The following is a 21,928-nucleotide window of genomic DNA, read 5'->3' on the forward strand; positions in this document are numbered from 1 at the left end:
AAAAATAAATGTTTCATACTTAGCTTATATTGGTTGGATTTTACGAGAATATATGGTTGTAGGCGATTATTGAAGGACTCAAAACACATGTTTTTGAAGAAGATTGCAAATCTGTAAGACCTTTCCTCACAAATTTATCGCTTATTTAAGCTTTATTTTTACGAGCCCGAAGCGATAACTTTATAAGAAAAGGTCATAGAGATTTGCAACCTTCCTCAAAAACATGTGGTTTGAGTTCTTTAATAATCGCCTGGAACCATATATTGTTGTAAAATGCAACCAACATAAGCAAAGTATGAAAAATTTATTTTTATAAAATTTCCAAAGAAAATGCTCTATAGCTTTGCACTCGATAGAGATAGAAATGCCATTTCCTTAGCAAAGTTGTTTGCCTTTATATTTTCTACAACTTTGCCGAAAACCCCATGTGTCTATCTACTAACACAAAAAAGTGGACGTGTATTGAGCCTGTAGGGAACGCGAAAACGTTTGCTCTCATATGGGTGGTTGAGGACAAGCGGCGCCTATACAAGTTTGTAGTACTCGACCTAAGCTTTAAGGTGAAGCACTAATTTCATAAATCCACTTGCCCCATTCTACCTCCCAGGCTCGTGAAACTAAGGAAATTTAAAGCTTGAATATGCGATAACTTGCAAGAAAAAGTCCAATAAATTTGCGGTCTTCTGCAAAATCGTGTGTTTTGAGTGCTTCGATTATTGTCTAGAATTATGTATTCTTTAAAGAAACTTTAAAGAAAATGATCCATAGTTCTGCACTCGATAGAGATAGAAATTTTATTTCTTTAGCAAAGTTTCTTGTTTTTACATTTTTACAGCTTTTCCGAAGAAACTATGTCTATATTTCCTAACATAAAAAAGTTATCTCTTTATTTTTATTGTATTAACCGATGACTGATGACTAACTGTTGACACTTTTTGATTATGGGGAGTACGAACGAACGAACATACGAACAATAGTGTTGAAGAATTCAAATGCTAAAATTAAAGCAAGAAACGTTAGGAAAAAAGTTCCTTTCGCCCTTTTGGACTACTACTCACTGCTCACTACTCACTACTATTGCAGTAAAAAAAACTTATGAACGACAACTATTGCTGTTGAACCGCAATAAATTTGTTAGTGTTATAAAGCTATTAAAACGGTAACACACTGACAAAGGAGATTTATTGCTGTTATTATGTAGGGTTCAACACCAAAATCATTGTTTGACATAGGACTACGTCTTTGTTTACTATACTGGGACTGGGTAGCACTTTGTGAAAACGAAAATAGAAGTGTAACGTTTGAATGAAAGATTTCAAATGGTTATAACTACTAAACTACTGAACGAAACTGTACAATTTATGTGTCGTTGGATATATAAAATGATCAGCAATTTTACAGTGGGGTGAGAGTGCAGTTTTATGGAGGGCGTAAAAGGGGGGGCTCCTATACAAATGAAACACAAATTTCCTCAAAACTCAAAAACTAATCAAGTAAATGGAACCAAATTTGGTATGTGGGGATTTTTGGAGGCATGAATTTATTTTATGATGGCTTGAGACCCCTCACCCCTGTGGTAGGAGGATAAGGACTCTCATAAAAATAAAACTAGTAAAACCTTCTCAGGGCAAGAGACAGTGTATCGACGCCGCTAACTTACGTGCCTGTTGACATTGATGTCAAAAGAGAAGGACATTCGAATGGCGCGTCATATTTGCGATGAACGTGCTTTGGCTCTAATGTTATTTGTAATCAATGGCCCTTTTAAAGGTCACAAGCGAGTTAAAGTAAGATTATTGAAACATGTCAAGCTACGCATAATCATATTTAATACAATAATCTGTGGGCTGTTCATTCACTAGTATTTCGACCTTAATGATGCACACAAGTGATTTTTAAAAGAAACCTCTATGTCTCAATGGTGCAGGTGTTGTACTTAGTTGATCTAATGTACTGCCGTGAATCTCATAACTTCCCATTTATATAGGAAACTCCACAGAAAATGGGACTGATATGCGATTCACGGCAGTATAGTCCTACGTCACTCATTCGTACAACCCTTAGGGCTGTATACCTTGTAGTTTTTTATGTGAGACCATATTGCCTTATGTTAGTATTTTGTTGTTGCTCGCAAACAAAAATTCATCTAAGCAAAGTATTCTGCAGAAACAAAATTAATACCAATCGATTTTCTGGTAACCGGAAGCAACTGAAATGATTTTGTTAGAAATTGAAATTGACCATCTGGATTTAGGCTATTGCAATATTAAAATTTTTTGTCTATTTTAAATATTTGCAAGGGCCTTATTTTGTTAAAACAACCAGTTTTCGAAAATTGCAAAATTTCAATAGCGCGCTGATTTTTGTTCATCCATCATAACAAAATGCACGATAATATTTAGTGCGCATATGCTGCAAACCAACGGCGATTGCTCAAAATTTATTAAATATTCTACATTTTATTATGGTCACTATAAGCCAATTCGATAAGGTGATCTGACAGTAAAATTTTAACTTTTTCACTCACGGATGAACTTTCAAGAACTTTTTACCAGAGCGAAAAGCGAAAAACTTTATTAAATTATGGCGGTGGCTGTCAAGCAGTTAGTAGTTTAATCGGAAATTTATTGGTGCTTTCAGTAGAGCGTGATACGACTACTCGAGCTTATATCCTGATTCTTGTAAAGAGGTTATAAAACCCTTCTGTAGAGTGGGCCTTACCAGTGGGTGGTAAGAAGATAGTTTTATAACGGTCATCAGAAAGTTCTGGTGAAGTTCATAATTTTATTAGCGGTTTTATGAAATTGGTCATGAAAACCACTAGAGGAACGTAATAAAACTTGTCCTTACTCGGGCTGTCGACTACTGATGCTGGTTGCTGTCGGAACGTCCCAAGTAACAATTTCAATTTTAAGGTGCACTTGAAGAGGTTTCCAGCATTTGCTGCTTAAAACCGATCTCAAAGCTTGTAATTCCACAAAACTGTGATAAAGCAGCCATAAAACCCTTATAAGGCGAGGGAGGCCCACACTAAAGAAGGTTCTCAAGAAAATTTCCAAAGATCCTTTTAAAACTTGTAATTCTTATCGATATCTATTTATAATGACTTCCAAGAGTCGCATGAAACAAAAAGAAGACCGCCACAAGTGTTGATGATTTTATGGTTGTCTCTTCAAAGAACACTTGCAAGACATCATATACTTTTCACAGCCTTAAATGTTTTAAATTGACCAAGCTATAAGCTATAAGCATTCACAGATATTGCTATTTCGAAACGGGTATAAATGAAAATTGAAAATAAAAATGGTGATAAAAGCAGCTGCTTTGTTGCTCATAAATGAGAAATTTTTCATGCCACGCTCGGTTTGTCGATGTTCTGTGACATGAAAATTTTAACGCGCCAGCTATTTTTGCTAGATTATTGAAAAATTAAGTTAATAAAAAAAATTAATGATTTCATTAAGAAGTTGGTAGCTACCAAATTTTTAACTAATTGTGGCAAAAAGGCTTTTATATGTCTAAACATTTATTTAAAAAGATAAGATCACTAATGGCATTGCATAATACCATATTTATAAGCGCCCATATGCATTTGACTACAATTTCAAAAGTAATCAAAATAGCCCTGTTCGCCATTTTTTCAATGGTTTTATCTAAATCAACCCGAAGGCGCTTATTAGACTAACATTTCTTGCACAAGACAAAGAAAATTTTTCCAAGAGCGCGATAAGTTCATCAATACTTATTGTATTCTTGAAGAAGACAAGTTGCGCTTGAATAAGAATTGTTTGAATTATTTGAGGGCACTAAGTTTTTGCAAGATAACCATTCTAGTATAAACAAAGAAAACATCAACGAAGTATCGACGTAAAGTGTTGTTTGTGCTGTTTGGACTGCACGACAGTTCCAAGCGTTTAATTTACAATCGGTACAACTATTTCTAAAAATTATGCTTCAACTGCTTCAGTGCCTTCTAACATTTTCCACACAAAGACATCTGATTTATGAACTCTATATTTAGTTTAAAAAATACAAAAAGCTCTAGAGGAAACCCGCACCGCCTCTGACAAATGCATCATAACCGGCACTGTCCTTCCCCAGTTCAGTTAGTCCTGAGATCTTTATTGTTTTGTGACTTCGCTGATTGTTCATATGAAAGAGTTTTTAAAATATTACACAGATTTTCGCTTAATTTTCGTTTAAAAGATCTGTATTCTTCAATTTTTTCCAGGTTCAGACGCCCATTTTGACAGATTAGTTGTTTACGTTAGAATGTTCTTATTCAAGAGTATTTCAAGAACATACGATTTTAAGAGAGTTTTATGGCAGTATTGTTAAGATAAACGAATCTTGCAAAAGAATGTCATAAGTTTTTGTCAAAACCATTGTTAAGTTTTAAGGAGCGTCGTTTTTAAGCAAAAATGAAGTATCCTTTAAAACCCCTTATAAGGTGAATTACACTTGTTGATAATTTAGTTTTATGGGTGATTCTTCAAGTCTCCTTCAGTCATACTTCAGAAATGTTAGTCAAATAAGATAAAATTCACTTGAGGAGAAATATTATAAAACCTAACAGACTTTGAAATGCTCTGATAAAACTACTATAAGAAATGAATAAGACCAATTTGATATTGGATTGTTACTTGGGGTAGGCTTCGAGTCTAGATACAGTCCCGGGTCTTTCACAATTTCTGTCCGCTCCAAGATTTCCAAATGAATAGTTTGAATAGTGGACGAACGGGGCAGTCAGCGAAATTTTCGACGATGTAAGTTCTGAAATCATCGGCGAAAATCAGTTTACTTTTTCCGTTCTAGAAATACATCGCATCGTTGAAGAATAAGAAAAACAAGATAGGACCTAGGTGGCTACCTTGTAGAGCTCAATTCTCTGACATTCTGGAAATAAAACCGCAGAAGAGTAGCAGGGTTGTCATCGTTGTGTGATCCATTCGATCTTGGAAAAGCGTGATGAAATCGTCCTAGAGTTCCCAAGTACAGTTGAGTATCAATTGTAGTATATGATGTACGTGTGAAAGTGCCCAGTGTTATTTGAAACTCAATTTTTATATTTGCGTAAACTTTGAATTTTCTCTTTTTATGGTGGCCCAACCAATGAAAGTACCTCGGCTTTTGATAATTGAAATGCAATGGAGAAGCAAGGTGCTTATCGCTTATAAATTAATGAGTTTTTAATAGTCTAACGTTTTTATATATCACATGCATAATAAAGCTGTCACTATTCTATATTCTAAAACTATTACTGTCCAAAAACATCATAATCATCATTCTTCATGTCAACAAGTTATTAGTCATCGAAATGACATTGAATGAATTATAAAATGCAATATGCGAAGATCCCCAGTGAGCGCATTTAATTCTTGAGAACAGAACTAACGATTTCAACGATTTCTTCGAGTAAAATATTCCCGGCACCTAATTAATCAACTTCGTTCAGCATCCAAGTGGATGCTTCGGGTGATAGATAATCTCATCATCTATTCAGTGTAAAGCTGCTTCCTTGAGCAGATTGGCGGAAAAGGCTGCCAAGCAGATATTTCATTTCATGCAAAATATTCACAACAATCTCCACTAGTTTTTTTTCTTCCTTGCTTTCTATTGCTCGTAGCATAGTCACCCCCGTCCCCTTGGGTTTGTCTCGGTCGTCCTTGAAGTTCATACCGTGCTACCCACCTCGCGTTTCCTTCAGCCCCAATCATTCCGATCCTTTTAGTGTTTGAATGGTAGTGCCCATTAGTGCAAGTGCTGGACGTTGATAAATTATTCCGAACGGCAGTCAACCGCCGATGGTGTGCTTGCTGCTGGGAACTGCTATTGCTCATTACTGGGAGAGGTTATTTTTCATTTTCATTGCGCTGCCTGAACGTCGTTTACATATCTCCGCACTTCAAGTCCAGCGCCCTCCTCCCTCCCGCACTCTCTCCCTTCATGCCTCCTAAGTGGCAGCAATATGATTGAACTTTTCCCATTGCATTTCCATCTTGCTGACGACGTTGTTTCTTCGCCCGATCCATCCATGGGAAAATGTATCGCCCACGACAGCCATCATGGACTCTGATTTATAATTAACATGAGCAGGAAACTTGTTCCATATCGCATAATTAATCTCTGTTCTAACGTGTTCCTCACTCAGCTCCTAAAGTTTCGATGCAACCCTCTCGGGACACTAAGAAGAAAGATACTCTTCAGCGGCAACATCAACTGTAAATGCAGGAAAAAAACTGCTTCGGATCTGCTAAGAGAAAAGTTTTTTTTATTGCTGCTGGGAAGGAAAAGATGAATATTCCCAGCCTGGCCGAGCCCGGGTAGATGAAAGAGACAGCTGATGGCAATTAAAACTGTGAACTCATAAATAATGATAGAAAGAAATTGCACGGAAAAGCTGTGTGCTATTGAGAAAAATGAGCGTCTCTTATTTCTTATAGCATTTTCACTTTTCCCCTTTTCAGCTGGACGGGCTTTTGAAATGAAACCATTCATTATGAATATAGATCACACCGTGGCGGCACCGGAAGGAGAAAAGAATGTAAGGAAGTTGAGAAGAACAGAAAGCAAAAAAAAAGATGCAAATGCACACTTCATTTGGCGTGAATTGCTTTTTCACTTCTTACACAGTGCAGCGAGCGATTTGTGCTGCTGGCTGGAAGAATTTATCTGGACAACGGTAACTTATTTTTTTCTGGCTGGTCTAAGGCAGGCCATAGTTACATAGCATTACTGTAAGATGAAAGGATTCTGCAATAGAAGGGAAATTTTCTTCTGGGAAAATCAGATTACGATTGGCCGCTCCGCGGCACCGGAATAATGCGGATTTCAGAGCTCAATATCTCACACCTTAAACCTATATAGACCGCCACCGCCACCGCTGGGAAAGAAAAACTTCAGTCAATATTGATTTTGGTTTCACCATGTCTCTCTCTCTTTTTATCTTTTCCAGGTGAAGCAGCCAGTCAGATACTGAACAAAGCGGAACCACTGTTCATCACCCGGTCGGAAGCGTTCAAGTTTGCCGTCGGCGACACCATCACGTTACCCTGCGAGGTGTCCTCACCAGGTGAGTTTAGAGCACCGTGAAAACGGAAGAAGAACGGTTTTAAACAAGTGATATTTTATTAAAGGAGTACTCTAATGCTTTGAGAGTGTCGCACTACATGCCGTTTGCACTGTGAAAAAGCCTTTTCATTTTGGAGTACAGTTTTTCCTCATGACATTTGCTCTTAAATCAAGTTAAAAGAAAATATAAACAAAATAAACTAAAGAACACTTGCCGTGCCCAAGCTGGGGCACATTGGGACACGTATCCCACCTTCTCCGTAAAATTTTATGTAAAACAAAATAATTTCTGTAATCCAGTTAGTAAAACTGTTAATAAAGCAAATTTATTGTGATTGCTTATATTACCACGTTAAAACTTATTGGCTGCACCACGTCTCTTATAAAATTACCATAAGTGTGGCGTAGCAATACAAAATGGGGCACCAATCAAAATTGATCTTATCGCGGTTGGTTGTCAAACCGCAATAAATCTGTTAGTTTTATAAAGCTATTAAATCGGTAGCACCCTGACCAAACAGTTTTTTTGCTGCTATTATGAAGATTACCGCAGTTCAACACCAAAATCTTGTTTTTTTTGCAAGGCCATATTGCCATATTCTAGTATTTTTTTTAGCTCGCAAACAAAAATTCATCAAAGCAAAGCGTTTTGCAGAAAGAAAGTTATTATCAATCGGTTTTTCTGTCAGAGGAAGCAACTAAAATGATTTTGCTAGAAATTAAGATTGACTAACGGAAATGATTTATTTTGTCAAAACAACCAGTTTTCGAAAATTGCAAAATTTGAGTGCCTCGTTGATTTTATCCACCTATCATACCAATGTGCACGATAAAATTAAATGCGCACATGCTGCAAACCAACAAAATTGCCTAAAATTTATTAAATATTCTACGGGTTATTTGATTATGGTCGCTATAAACCAATTCGATCAAAATAATCTAACAGTAAAACTTTTACTTTGCTGCTCACGGATGTATTTTCAAGTTGATCAAGCTGGCGAACTCATTTAGCTTTTACCAGAGTAAAAAATGAAAAGCTCTATTAAATTATGGCGATGACTGTCAAGCAGCGATAGCTTAACCGGTTTTATTGCTGCTTTCAGCAGAGCATGATACGACTATTTGAGCTTATAACCTAATTCTTATAGAGGTTATGAAAACATTCTGAAAAGTGGTCCACTTGGTCAGAAAGCAGTTGTGTATCAGAATGTTGGAGCTCATAGTTTTATTAACAGTTTTATGAAATTGGCCATGAAAAACACTATACAAACGTAATAAAAAGTGGAATTGTCACTTGAGAACGGAAAAATAGTTAAGCGGGATACAAAGGAAGAAAATTGAGGCGATTTTTTTTTCCATGTGTGGACTCATTACTGCGACCAGTATAGTTGATCTATTGTAATATCGCCCGGGTGTTTGCTGTATGACCTGCACTACATTTCTTTTTGCTATAATCGCTATTGAGTGAGCGATATGCTTATTAAATTTTTTGCGTGCTTGCGTGTGTTGGGGTTTACCCTTCCTTCAAAGCTTGATCTACTTTACCCACTTATTCCTCGCTGCCAGCACTATCCCATATTATAGCCGTCCCTGGCGAGGACTCATTCGTACCTCTGACCAGTACACTTAACTATAGGAGGGACATTTGCACTGTCAAGAGGGTTCAGAGGCTAAATATAGAATTCAGCACGAAGGAAGGGTAAATGGAGGGGCCTGAGAATAAACCCATGCTAAAGTCACTTGACATCGAATGGCTTGATTCTACTAAGATTCGAACCCACGACCACTCGCTTGTCAAAGCAGACTCGGTAACAAATTGAGGCGATAGTAATAAAATATATTGAGAGAAAAAACAGGGAAATGGAGCAGAATAAAAAGGAAAAACGAACAAAGATTAAAAAGATTAAAAACGGACAATAAAAAGATTAAAAATGGGAATTAAAAAAAGAAAACCATAGAAGAAAGAGAGCCAAAAAATAAACGTGACAAATAAGACGAAAAACGATAGCTTAAAACAGGAAATACGCGAGAGAGAATAAGGATAAACACTAGCATAAAATAGAAAAAAAACATAGCAGAATGGGCGGAAAACGGAACATGAAAAAGAATAAAAAACTGTGAAAACAGGAGAGAACCAGAGGGAAAACGAGGCAAAAATGAGGAAACTTGACAGGAAAAGAACGGAAGAGAAAAAAAGAAAAATAAGAGTAAAGAAGAAAAACTCATAACGAAACCGAGAAAGAAAATAGTTATAAACCAGACATGAAGTGAGCAAACACTGGACATCAAGAAGAAAAACCCGAATTAATCCACCTAGCGGCGCTACTGTCACAATAATCATCATTTAATTTCTCAGGAACATCTATGCATAATTAACTTGACTATATTTTTAAATATCCGTTCCGTATTCCTCAAAATCCTTATTTGCCAGTAAAATTCACAACGTATTGCGTAGAATAATTAAATTTTCTTTCCTTGTGTGCGTAGATACTTGTAACACCTTATTTAGTTTTATAATCGGTCGGCCTAAACTTTCGGGCTTCAGAGCCACATAGGAAACTTGTTTTGAATTGACAATATGAAATATGTGTTCAGAACAGATTTGTTGCTAATTAATTAATACCATGTGTTCAAAAGTTAGCATCTTTGAAAAACAAGAGTTCAGAAAAATTATTATTATACTTCGCCTTTGAAGACAAAGAATATCGACAACAAAATGATTAATCTCAAAATTTTACTATTAGTTTGCTTGGCTTCAATTTTGCAATATATCTGAATTAGAAAAAATAACTGAATAGAGCATTAGATATGAAAAAGAGAAATTGAACTTTTTCTTAGCTGGCGCTCCTTCAGATAATTATTTTTGCATGAAAATCAAAACTTATGCTTTTTTTTAATGTACTTTCATGAAAAGATAGTCATTAGCTTGATCGCATCGTTTTTACAATGTTGGAGGGTTAGGAAAACAAGAGGGTTGCAAAAGCTGCGCCTTAAACATGCTTGAGAATGGGAAATATGATCGATATGATTTTCAGTGTTTGTCATTTTTGATTTATTTGTTGAAACATGATACATGACATAAGACATCTGTCCTTTAAAATGTCATTAACGAAAACAAATCTTACAAAACTACTACCGTGCAACGTTTACTTCCTATTTTTCATATAACATCTCTAAGCTCTAGTATCTATTGATTGAAAAGAGCATCTATTGATGCGCAAAATTTGTTTGAAATTTGTATAAATTTATTTGGAAAAATCAACTCATTTTTAATCCTATACACCACTATACCTCATGCTTAAATTAACTGCTTTTCTTCGCTGTTTGCTTTTCGTGTACAATTGTGAGTAACAGCAAGTGAACAAAATGACAATTGAAATCTGAAATCAAAGAAAAGAAAAAGCTTTTCGATTGAATCCCATTATTTAATATTTATTTGCAACAGATACGTAGTTCGCCTACGACGTGCAGGCTTCAACAGCGTCTTATTTCAAAGCGTATACGTATCTGTTGCGAATAAATATTAAATAGTGGGATTTAGTCGGTAAAAGTTTTTTCTTTTCTTTAATTTCAAATTTCGTATTCCACTAAGAGTCTTCAAAAATTTCAGACAGTTGATTCAGAAAAGTTAGAAACATATTTTCTTTAATTTCAATGCAAATTTAAAAATTGTAAATTGTCATCCCAAGTAACAATTTGAGTTTTATTACACTCTTATGATGACATTCAAGACCAAAATTGGTCATGAAAACCACCAGAAGAGTACAATCAAACTCACATTGTTGCTTGGGATCACATACACACACATACATACATACATACATACATACATATATACATACATATATACATACATACATACATACATACATACATACATACATACATACATACATACATACATACATACATACATACATACATACATACATACATACATACATACATACATACATACATACATACATACATACATACATACATACATACATACATACATACATACATACATACACACATACATCACACACATTGAATACAATCAACATTTGTTTTGAATTCACACGTTTTAAAGGTTTAATATACGGTGCTTAAGTGTTAAAGTTTAAATAACTTTTGAATGAACTGTCCGATTTTAAATAACTCGGTTTCGTTTGATAGATCTCAGTAGTAATTTTCAAATAATAATAAAATGTGTGATGTTTTTCATTGAATTAATGCTTTTATGTTACAAAAATATGTTTTAAATACTATTTTTTCACATTTCTTTATGTAACTTTCAAACTACAAGCCCAATCGTCATGAAATTTGGAAGTTAAGGGTTTGCAAGGCTCCTCTTTCATATGCAATCAATTTTGTTCAAATCGATTAAGGGACCTATGAGATAATGAAGTCCCATATTTTTCATATTTTTATACATAACTTTTGAACTAAAAGTCCGATCAGTATGAAATTCAATAGCGACCAATGGGAAACCTAGACCTTTCATTTGACACTAAGAACATTAAAATCGGTCCAGCCATCTCCGAGAAAAGTGAGTGAGATTAAAAGCGTCACATACACACACACACACACACATACACACACACACACACACACATACATACACACACACAGAAAATGCTCAGTTTTCGAAACTGAGTCGAATGGTATATGACATTCGGCCCGCAGGACCTTCTTTCCATTTCCGGTTTTCCAAGTGATTTCTATACCTTTATACTATATATTTATATAGTAGAAAGGCAAAAAGGTATAGAGAAGGAAAAATAGAGAAATAAAAAAATACAGCAGCAATAAAATAAAAAAACGAGAACAGAAAAAGAGCAAAAATGAGTCAGAAAAAAAATAAAATAAAGAAGTAATGAAAACGGAAGATAAAAGAGATAAAAAGAACAAGAAAAACAGAACTTGACAAAAAACGAAGAAAAGTAATACATAATAAGGCCATTACAAATATTTTAAAAAGTTTTTGTCCCTCCGGTGTTGAGCCACTGAAGGGGGAGGGGGGTCTGTAGAGCCCACCGACAATTAATTTTATAAAAAAAATTAACTCATATCCTACAAATTATTTTTTTTTGCCCCCCGATTTTTCAAGCCAATTTCCAAGTGGGGGGGGGGGGGTGACAAAAACTTTAAAAATGATTTGCAATGGCCTAAGTAGAAGACTTGAACAAATAAAAAAGTAAAACAGGATAGAACTCGTATTGCAAAGTGAAGAAGGGAAAAATCTAAACGAGACAAACCACGCTTGTTTCTGGTCTGAGAACGACGCAAAAAGACAGTGGAAGGGGAAAGAGCAGAAAACAATAGAAATCGAAAAGTGAAGAAAAATGGAACAGAGGTTATTATGACCTCAGGAAAAGGGTAAAAACGGGCAGCAAAAAGAAAAAAAACGTGGGGAAAAAGATGGAAACAACAGAAATCAAAAGGGAAAAGAAGAAAAGTGAGAGAGAAAAGAGATAACCGATAAGGGAAACGATGGAAACGGAAAAAGATGTCAAACGGGATACAAGGGGAGTAAATTAAGATGACATTAAAGGGATATAAAGAACGAAAAAATGGGACAGGAAAAGAAAAAAAATAAAAACACGAAAAACGAACTAAAGAAAAGGGCATAACGGAAGATAAAAAGGAGAAAACCGGGAGATAGAAAAAAGAAAACCGGAAAAGAAAGGGAAAAAAAGGAAGCCAAAAAATAAACGTGACTGAAAAGACGGAAAAACGGAGCACTAATATCATGAGAGAGAATAACGATAAACATTAGCTTAAAAAACATGACAGAATACAATAAAAACCGATTAAAAAGTGCGAAAGATGAAAACCGGTGAAAAACAGAGGGAAAACGAGGCAAACAACGAGGAGTTCTGACAGAAAAAGATGAAGAACGGATGAAAAAGAAGAAAAATAAGATAAAAAAGAAAATTATGAATAAAATGAGAAATAACTGAACAAGAAAGGAGAAAAAACGAAACCAAAAAAGAACATAGTGATAAGGGAGGAGGAAAAACGATACAAAAAGAGAGAAAAAAATGAAAACGGAAAACAATAAAAATCAAATGAAAAAAACCGAACGTAACAGAAATACCTTCTTTTCTGCAAATCGTAATAAGAAGGAGAATGACAAAGATGAAAACGAAAAACGAGATTATGCTTGAGTTCAAAAGCGAAAAAGGAAAAAACTCAAAACGGAGCAAAACGCGCCGTGACTTAAAAATGAATAAAAAAAGTCGACGAAACGACAGAAGGAAATGTAAACTCAGGAAAAGGGTGAAAACAAGGTAGATGAAAAACAGATAGAAACAAAGGAACAAAGAAAAATAAAACAGCAGGCAGATAAAAGGAAAAACGAGGAGTAAAAGAAGGAAACAACAGATACCAAAAGGGATAAAAGAATAGCGAGAGAGTGAAAAGAAAATCAAAAGAAAACGAAGGAAACGGGAAAAAAGGTAAAATGGGTTATAAAGGGGTACATAAACAAGATATAAAAAATATAAAAAGGGAAAAACGGAAAAATAGAGCAGAAAAAGAAGAACCTGGAAAATAGAACGTGGAAAAAGGGACCAAAGAAAACAGCAAAATGGAAGAACTGAAGATAAAAAGGAAAACCGAAGAGAAAATAAAAAAAGGTAACCACAAAATAAACGTGACAGAAAAGACGGAAAAACGAAGCACTAAAAGAAAAAGAGAATAAAAAAGAAAAATTAAAGAAAAAACATAACAGAATGGGAGGATAAACGGAACATAAAAAAAGCTAAAAAAAAGTCGTAAAGGAAGAAATCAGGAGGGAAATAGATGGAAAACGAGGAAAAAACAAAAAGACTGGACTAGAAACGAAAAAATGCAGAACGGAAGAGATGAGAAGAAAAATAAGAGTAAAGAAGAAAAAATCAAGAATAAAACGAAGAAAACGAGAAAAAAATGATGATGGATCGGGCAGGAAAGGAAAAGAAGGAATAGGGAATGTGGAAAAGAAAAGAAGAAAATAAGGAAAATGGAGAACCGAGAACAAAAAAAGAGACAAAAAAGGAGCACAGACAGAAAGAGAAAAAATGAAAACGGTAGTCAAAATGAACAAAACGAAGAAGAAAACGGAGCGTGACAGAAAAACAGGAAAAGTAGAACATAATTAAGGAAAAGAACGGAACAGATGAAAACGAAGAACGGGATAAAATAGCAGAAAAGAAAAATAGTCGAAAAAGGACAAAACACACCTGGCCTTGGCCTGAAAAAGAAGAAAAAACACTCTGGAAAATGTAAAAAACGGTTAAAACGCAAAAACAAATGAATACAGAAGAAGTAAACAGCCGGTAATAAAAAGGAAAAACGAAGGGAAAAGCCAAAACGAGCGAAAACAATAGATATCAAGAGGGAAAAAAGAACATCGAGAAAAAAAAAAGAAACCCGACACAGGAAACGTTAAAAACGAAGAATAATGGTCTAACGGGATATAAAGGGAGCTTTCTGCAACAAGTGGGAAAATGGGACAGGTAAAGAAGAAAAGAAAAAAGAGGCGCACCAGCCGCAGGCTGAAAACCTCTCTAATATATAGAATAAAAAAGAAAAGAAAAACAGGAAAAACGGACCAGAAGAAAAAATGGAGCCAAAACAAGCATACAAGAATACAGAAGAACGTGACAGAGAAATGGTGCTCCAAAAAGAGGACAAAACTGACGAAGACGAAAAACGAGATGTAAAAGAGATAAAAAGAGTTAGAAAAAGACAAATTCCAAAAAAGAAACACGGGATAAAAGAAGAACAAATTCGGTACACGAGAAGAAAAATAACAAAATCGAGTGAAAAATTACGAAAAACAGGACTGACAGCAGACCAAAACCGGACAGTAAACGAAGGAAAACGCAATAATAAAACGAGAAACATAGGAAAAATGAAAATGAGAGGAAAACAGCAAAAATTGAAGGAAAATGAGAGCAAAAACTATGAGAATAGTATAGAAGAGGAGAAAAATCGGAACGAGAAGTGAAAAAACGGGACTGGAAAAGCGAAAAAACGAAACATAAAGTGAAACACATGTGTGAGAGGATAAGGTGGCATATATCCATTCTAATTTTAGTAAAATTCCGTGTCTAATTGATTGTCCATGTTAGATTTGAAGCAAAATTTCAAGCCTAAAGTAATCCAAATTGAAATCTATTTTTATGTCTTATGAATCAAGTCCGATTTTAAGTTCAATTTCAATTTTAATTTCTAGTCCAGTTCCAAGTCTAATTTTAACTTTGATTTTAAATTCAATTTGGACCGAAAGTCCATGCCAATAAATTCTTCTGAAAGGTCGGGTGCCCCATCCTCTGTTCATGTCAGGGCATGCTAGTGCTGATTCAATGAAACAGTTTTCTAACACCAGGAAACATAGGAAAATAAACATGTCTAGAAATACCAGAAATTCTCAAGCAGTTACGGCTCTCAATTTGAAAATAACTTTGTTCGAAAATTTATTGTTAAAATATCATACGGCTAAGATTAGACACACCTATCTTATCGGAAGAAAACTTTTGTCAAGCAACGAAACAAAATTGGAACCGAAAGCCGTACAAAAACATGTGTTTGATTTATTTTCTGGAACCAGGTTTTCACGCTACATAAACAATTTAGAAAACAAACCGTTCGACCGAACTTTATCATATTTTATTCAGCAATAATGTTCACCAACCATTAATTACCACCAACAAGAGCCTGGACTGCACTCCTCACCGTCAGAGTTCGGGACATGCCGTCCGTCAACAGGAGAAGCGTGAAAAACATGTTGTAGAACAAGCATTATTGCCTGCCTGCCTGCCGTCCGACGGAAGGCATCTCCATCCGTCACTGCCACCGCCGCCGCCGCCGACGCCTTCCAGTCAGGGCACCAGTGGCTTGCGCGGAAAGCAAACGATTTGGCTGCCGCTAGTCTGCCTAGTCCGGCCGGATGGTCGCCCGGTTGTTTTCCATTGTTTTTCCTCCTCCCCCGCTTCGGTACCACAATGTCATATAGCCTCTTCAGCAAAAACGGTGCTGCAGCAGCGCAACGTTCCGAAACGGCTGTGTCGCGGTGGCGCGATAATCTGAATGTTTATTCAGTTGAGACAAATTTTATTACTGTTTCAACGAGATACGGGATTGAGGGCGATAAATGGCACTGGATGCGGCACCCGAGCCTGCCATCAGATGTGCCTCATTCCTCACTGGCGTGGTGGCATAGATATGGTCACTGGGAAAAACGCGTCCATCCAGCAATTTCGCGCTATGGTTGACATAAAAAAAAGAGATAGACACAAAGCATACCAGGAATCGGAAGAGAAATCCCTCTTCGTCGTCGGCAAAGTTGTAAAATTGGATTGATAAAAGTTTTATGGAAGCTGCGCTGAACCAATCTCCGCTGCGGAGATTGGTACAGGGCGTTGTAATAGGGTTCATTTAATAAAAACGATATTTAGTTTAATTGGTGCCGAATTGAGTTGCCGAAGTGTTCTGATTGAACACGCGCACCCGCCCCTGCTGGCTGGCGGGGGTGGTGGCACAACGGAAAGTATTTCCATTGCGGCAATTGGATTTGATTGTTGTTTTAGTGCTGCTTCCGCTCGCTGGCTGGAAGCGATGCCGATGAAGAGAAAAGCATGAAAAGCACCTAACATTGCGTAGCGAGCTGGGTGCGATAAAATTTCCGAGGAGGACGGTACAAGGCGGTACCGAGTATTTTCCCAAATTTGGCCATTAAGTCTGATGTTCGGTTGGTTATTTGGCGAACGATACGGTTCACTTTGAGACAGGTCGTTAGAATGTGAGTCAACACTAGAGTCCGGAATTCGTCTTCCAAGTGTTATGCGGGCTCTGTAATTGGTTTAGTAAGGTTTAATCGTTTAGTTTCTACTCAGCTAATTTTGGAAATGTAGTTGAGATGTGGGGCTTTAAAATGAGATAGATAAAAATTGTGTTCTTGTACTATTTTTAAGGCACACAAATTTTAATTTCGAATTGAAATTTTCTAACTTCTTACTTCTGACAGCATAGAGCCGGAGTGGCTCGTACTGTATCAAGAATTTTTCTTCACTGTACTCGCTCTTGAGCTACTCACCGCCAATTCATAGAGCTCTAGAGACACATAAGTCTGCTTCAACCCGGTCGAACCATCTAGCACGTTGTGCCACTCTATTCCTGCTGCCGATGGGATTTTCACAGAAAACAGATTTCACTACACAGCCATCCGGCATGCTTGCAACGTGGTCGGCACACCGTAGTCTCTCGACTTTGGCCAGTTGTCTGATGGAGTAACGATCCTACCCTCCATTTAACGAATGAAGAAACTAGCCTAGACCCAGAGGGCTAAATCCCGGTTAATTCATGGCAAGTCAAAAGTCAGGAAATAGAAAAACCAATGCCAGCCTAAAATAAGCGAGCATCGTCTGATTCTTTTTATTTACACTTAACACGTTGGGCAGTAGCTCAGGTTCGTTAACGTTACAAAATTTTATTCATCAATAATACTCATACCGAATCATTACATCCATCTATGGTTGTACCGAACCACATACTCCACCAAAAATGTGCGTACCGAATCATTTCACTTGTCTATGATCGTACCGGACCATTCAATTATGTGTCATACAAAACCATTTTATTTACCAATGGTCGTAACGAACCACTTTGATTAAATACCCTACAGAATCCATTTAATTTACATTCGATGTATCGGAGTTTCCCTCTATCGAGTATGGCGGTGATAAGGAACAAGTCTTTCATCGGAAAGGAAAACTCTAACGCTTTGTGTCGCAATCGTGAGGTCACTCACAAAATAGAAACCACCCAGCGACTCTGTACGTGTTCAAAATCATTAACTGTCCCATATTGTAACCAAATAACTTTAGAAATATTGTTCTCAACTATAATTGGTTCAAGGAAGTCATCTTCAGAAAGCTTATTTTAAACTTCATTCAAGCTTTAAAAGCAACGTTTAACAGTACGTGATTAAAAACAGATCTCGAAATGATATGAAATCGACTCTGCTATAAATATACTGTACAATCACCTCTAACTTCTTCAACGCGACAATCCCCAAAGGAACGCGTGGGAGCCGAACCGCCTGTTCTTGCGGTTAAAACGTTATTACACTAATGGAAACAAGCAATTTGACGACATCGACCGTGATATGTATGTCCGACGTTGTCGGTCTTCAATACTTTTCTTTTGTTCCGTGAACCCTTACATGGCCACGCGTTTACTTCCACTACTCGCACTAGTACGAAGGGCTTATAATTAACGCCACGGGTCTTGTATCCGCCAAACAGGATGACACCGGGAACAAAGTCGTTGAATAATTGAATTGCAGCTCGTACACCAATCAGGGGGTTCTATTTTCCTTGAGATATTTCAGCGACAATCGATTCGGTGCTACTTCAACAGTTAACCTCTTTTCGGTCAAAGCTTTCAGTTGCAAGTGACCTCACTCTACCCCAGCATGTTGCTGTCAGTTGATTGTCTTTGCTTCCGTTTCATTTGCGTAGGTAATTAGAAGGAAGTATCCAGTAAATGGAAATCCATCGAGCTCGGGTAGACGGAATTACGTGCAATTAAGGGAAACCCGTTCCGGCTACTAATTAGTCCATAGTTTCCGGCTAGCTAGATTGAAAGTTTAAACGTTCTCAATGTGTTTCTTTTCATTGAAAGTTTAAAAGCTTGAATTGTTTGATTTGTTTTTGCCACCGCTAATATATTAATGGATAGAAAAACTTCGCTATCTATAATTACAAATATTCGAATCCTTCGAAGTAATGCAACAAGATAATAAATGGCATATACAAAGGTCAAGTAATGAACCCATCTATCTGCTCTTTGAATCTTCTTTCGACACGTTGTTGGCTTGAATGCACGTAATACGATGCATGTTAACTTCACATTAGGACGGTAAAATCGATACTTTGACTTTCTTCAACTATCGTCTATCGCCAGACGGTTCAATTCGAATTTACTGTTGGGAAAAACCATCAGTAACGCGTCTGGTTAGCTAGTAGAAGCTAACGCATTATCGGTTTTTGATTCATCCTACCAGTCGTGAGTGCTAACGATGTAACTCAGATTGCGTTTGGGGTCAAAAACTAGTTCACATGCCCTTGCCAAGCGAAACGAAACGACTAGCTCAAATTCCACTGTCGTTGCAGTTTGTTTCGCTTCGAGTAACGTTATGAATGGTGTCCATTGCGGAAAAATGACCATTTCCAGCAGTCCAGCAAAAAGTGGGTACCAATCCACCACCGTCGTCACAACTCAGTCACTTTACGATGAGATGAGATGCGGCAACAAGAAAGAAGCAAAACCAGATCCGTCCGTCCGTCCGGGCCGGAGCAGGATCATCAACCAGTGACAATGATGTCGTTATCATCATGGATTCTCTACCTCCCGGGAGCGCTTTCGAATGCAATGGAATCACTATGGAAATCTTCTTGCCAATTGTGACGACGATTCGAAAGCGAGTTATTACAATGCACTCAAGCACATGCGGAAAATGAGCGAATGAATTACAGCGACGCCTGATTATAAGGGGAGGGTATAATTTCAGCACCAGGTCAACGTTCTACGTTTGGAAATTTTGCATAATCACAAAGGGTTTCGCCCGAAGGGTTCTGAAAAATTTTGTGAAATTTTGAAACTGAGCAGACTGAGGATCCTTGAAAGGGATAACAATTTAAACATACAATTTCATACCAAATATACTATTCAAACTTTTTAAGAAAACTGAAATACTCAGAATGTTTGGTATGAAATTGTGCGTAAATTATCCTGAAGAATATTTCATTTGAGAATAATTAAGCATATACAGTTTTACAATGTAGCGGGATCGTAAATGTATAAATAATCCGTAATGATGTCAGAACAACGAAACCACACTAAAAATAAAAGGAAAAGCATTGTCGTTCTCAATTTACAGATTCACGTTTTCAAACCATTGGCTTTTAACGTTTTCAAACCATTGCACAATGGGCAAAACCGAGCTCGTAATCCCAAGAATTAAAAGCCGCTAGGTTGGAATCTTACAAGATACCTATTCCTATGTAAAAAATACAGGAAATCGATTGGTGATGGTTTCATCCTGCGCAGACTTCGGGAAGTGGTCCATTTTACCCTACTATCCCCAAAAATCATGATAAAAGCCAAGGTTAGTCAAGAGAGGTTTTCTGATGTTCAAATTTGTTTTTCACCCCCGCTGGGTTACCCTTGACGACCACCGAAATTTTCAATGCGGAAACTATTGAATGTATAAACAACGTCGATGGTTGCTAACCAATCGTTCCGCGCACTTCTGTTCTACAAACTGTGAAAACTAGATCACCTATTTTAACTCACCTTGATAAAAGCTAATTAAACAGTATAAAAACTTATTTGCTGCCACTGAAATGAACTCAAATAGCTTCCAAACGTTGTCAAAACATCAGAAGAAACAAATCCCTTCCATTCTATACTGTGCGAAATGTAAGAATCCAGCTTTCCACGAGCGATAATGGCGGATATTGAGCACAAGTGGGCACAATCTTTTGACATTCCTTGGAGGAGCGTCGAGTTCGCCCTGACGGAGTTACTATGGATACATTCATGATTGTTTGTTGTTCGTCTGTAAAAATGTAAACATTGTTTAATTTTGCAGATCAGCTAAAGAGGAACATAATTGAACGGACAAGTTTTATGGATTGTGACTTTGCAGTTTCGCAAATTTCAGGGAGAATGGCCAAATACGCAACGGAAAGTTTCTTATCAAGACGAGACGCTGTTCAAGAGCAAACTTGGCAAAAACGGGTCGACTAATATGAAGTTAATGTCTCTGAGTTCACTCGGATGTTTAATTCGGACGATTGTAAAAAGTATCCTGAATTCCTGAGCCGGTGCTTTCGGGAAATTATGGCCGCAAACCACTACAAAAGTTTGAATCAGTTCATTTATGTTCCATTTCAGCTGATCTGCAAAATGAAACAATGTTTACATTTTTACACTCGAACAACAAACAATCATGGATGTTTCCATAGTAACTTCGTCAGGGCGAACTTGACGCTCCTCCAATGAATGTCAAAAGATTGTGCCCACTTGTGCTCAATTACCACCATTATCGCTCGTGGAAAGCTGGATAGTCTACTTTGCCCAATTCACTCCCATAACCATAGATAACCTAATTAAAGCGATTAAAACTAACTGAAAGGCAAAAACAGTCTTCAGAAAAAATGTGTATTTTATCATACTGAATAACTTTGGAGAACAGTTGAAAGCAATAAATAAATTGGTTGAAAAGTTATGCTACAGAATTGATTTTAAGCTGTACTTTTTAAGTATATTATTATATCTCGCAACTAGTAAAAGATATATAGTTACTATGTTCAGAATGGTTGCGAAAAAGCTTGGTTCCCTTGAGTAATTCTAACAATTCTTATTCAAGCGCAGATTGTCTTCTTCAAGAAAGCAATAAGGATAGATGAACTTATTGCCCCCTTGGAACAGTTTTCTTTGTCTTGTGCAAGAAATATTAGTCTACGAATTGCTTTCTGGTTGATTTAGATAAAACCATTGAAAAAATGGCGAACAGGGCTATTTTGGACTTTTGAAATTGCAGCCAATTGCATGTAGGCGTTTATAAACATGGTGTTTTGCAATACTTATCTTTTTAAATAAATGTTTGAACATATAATAGGCTTTTGCCGCAATTTGTTAAAAATTTTGTAGCAATCAACTTTTTATTGAAACTATTGAATTTTTTTAATTAATTATATTTTTCAATAATCTAGCAAAAATAATCGGCGCGTTAATATATTTTAACTTTCATGTCCCAAAACATCGACAAACTGAGCGTGGCATGAAATTTTTTTTATTTATGGGCAACAAAGCA

The 21,928-nt window shown here is 36.6% G+C and overlaps 1 protein-coding gene across 1 annotated transcript in view; it reads left to right on the forward strand.

Moving 5' to 3' along the window:
- LOC128739409 (hemicentin-1) overlaps positions 1–21,928 on the forward strand; it is a 219,999-nt gene that overhangs the window by 79,642 nt on the left and 118,429 nt on the right. Inside the window, exon 2 of the mRNA XM_053834892.1 lies at positions 6,956–7,072. Coding sequence (XP_053690867.1) covers positions 6,956–7,072 — 117 coding nt within the window. The remainder of the gene's footprint in view (positions 1–6,955; positions 7,073–21,928) is intronic.

The sequence above is a fragment of the Sabethes cyaneus genome, chromosome 3 (genome assembly GCF_943734655.1).
Source record: "Sabethes cyaneus chromosome 3, idSabCyanKW18_F2, whole genome shotgun sequence".
NCBI lineage: Eukaryota > Metazoa > Arthropoda > Insecta > Diptera > Culicidae > Sabethes > Sabethes cyaneus.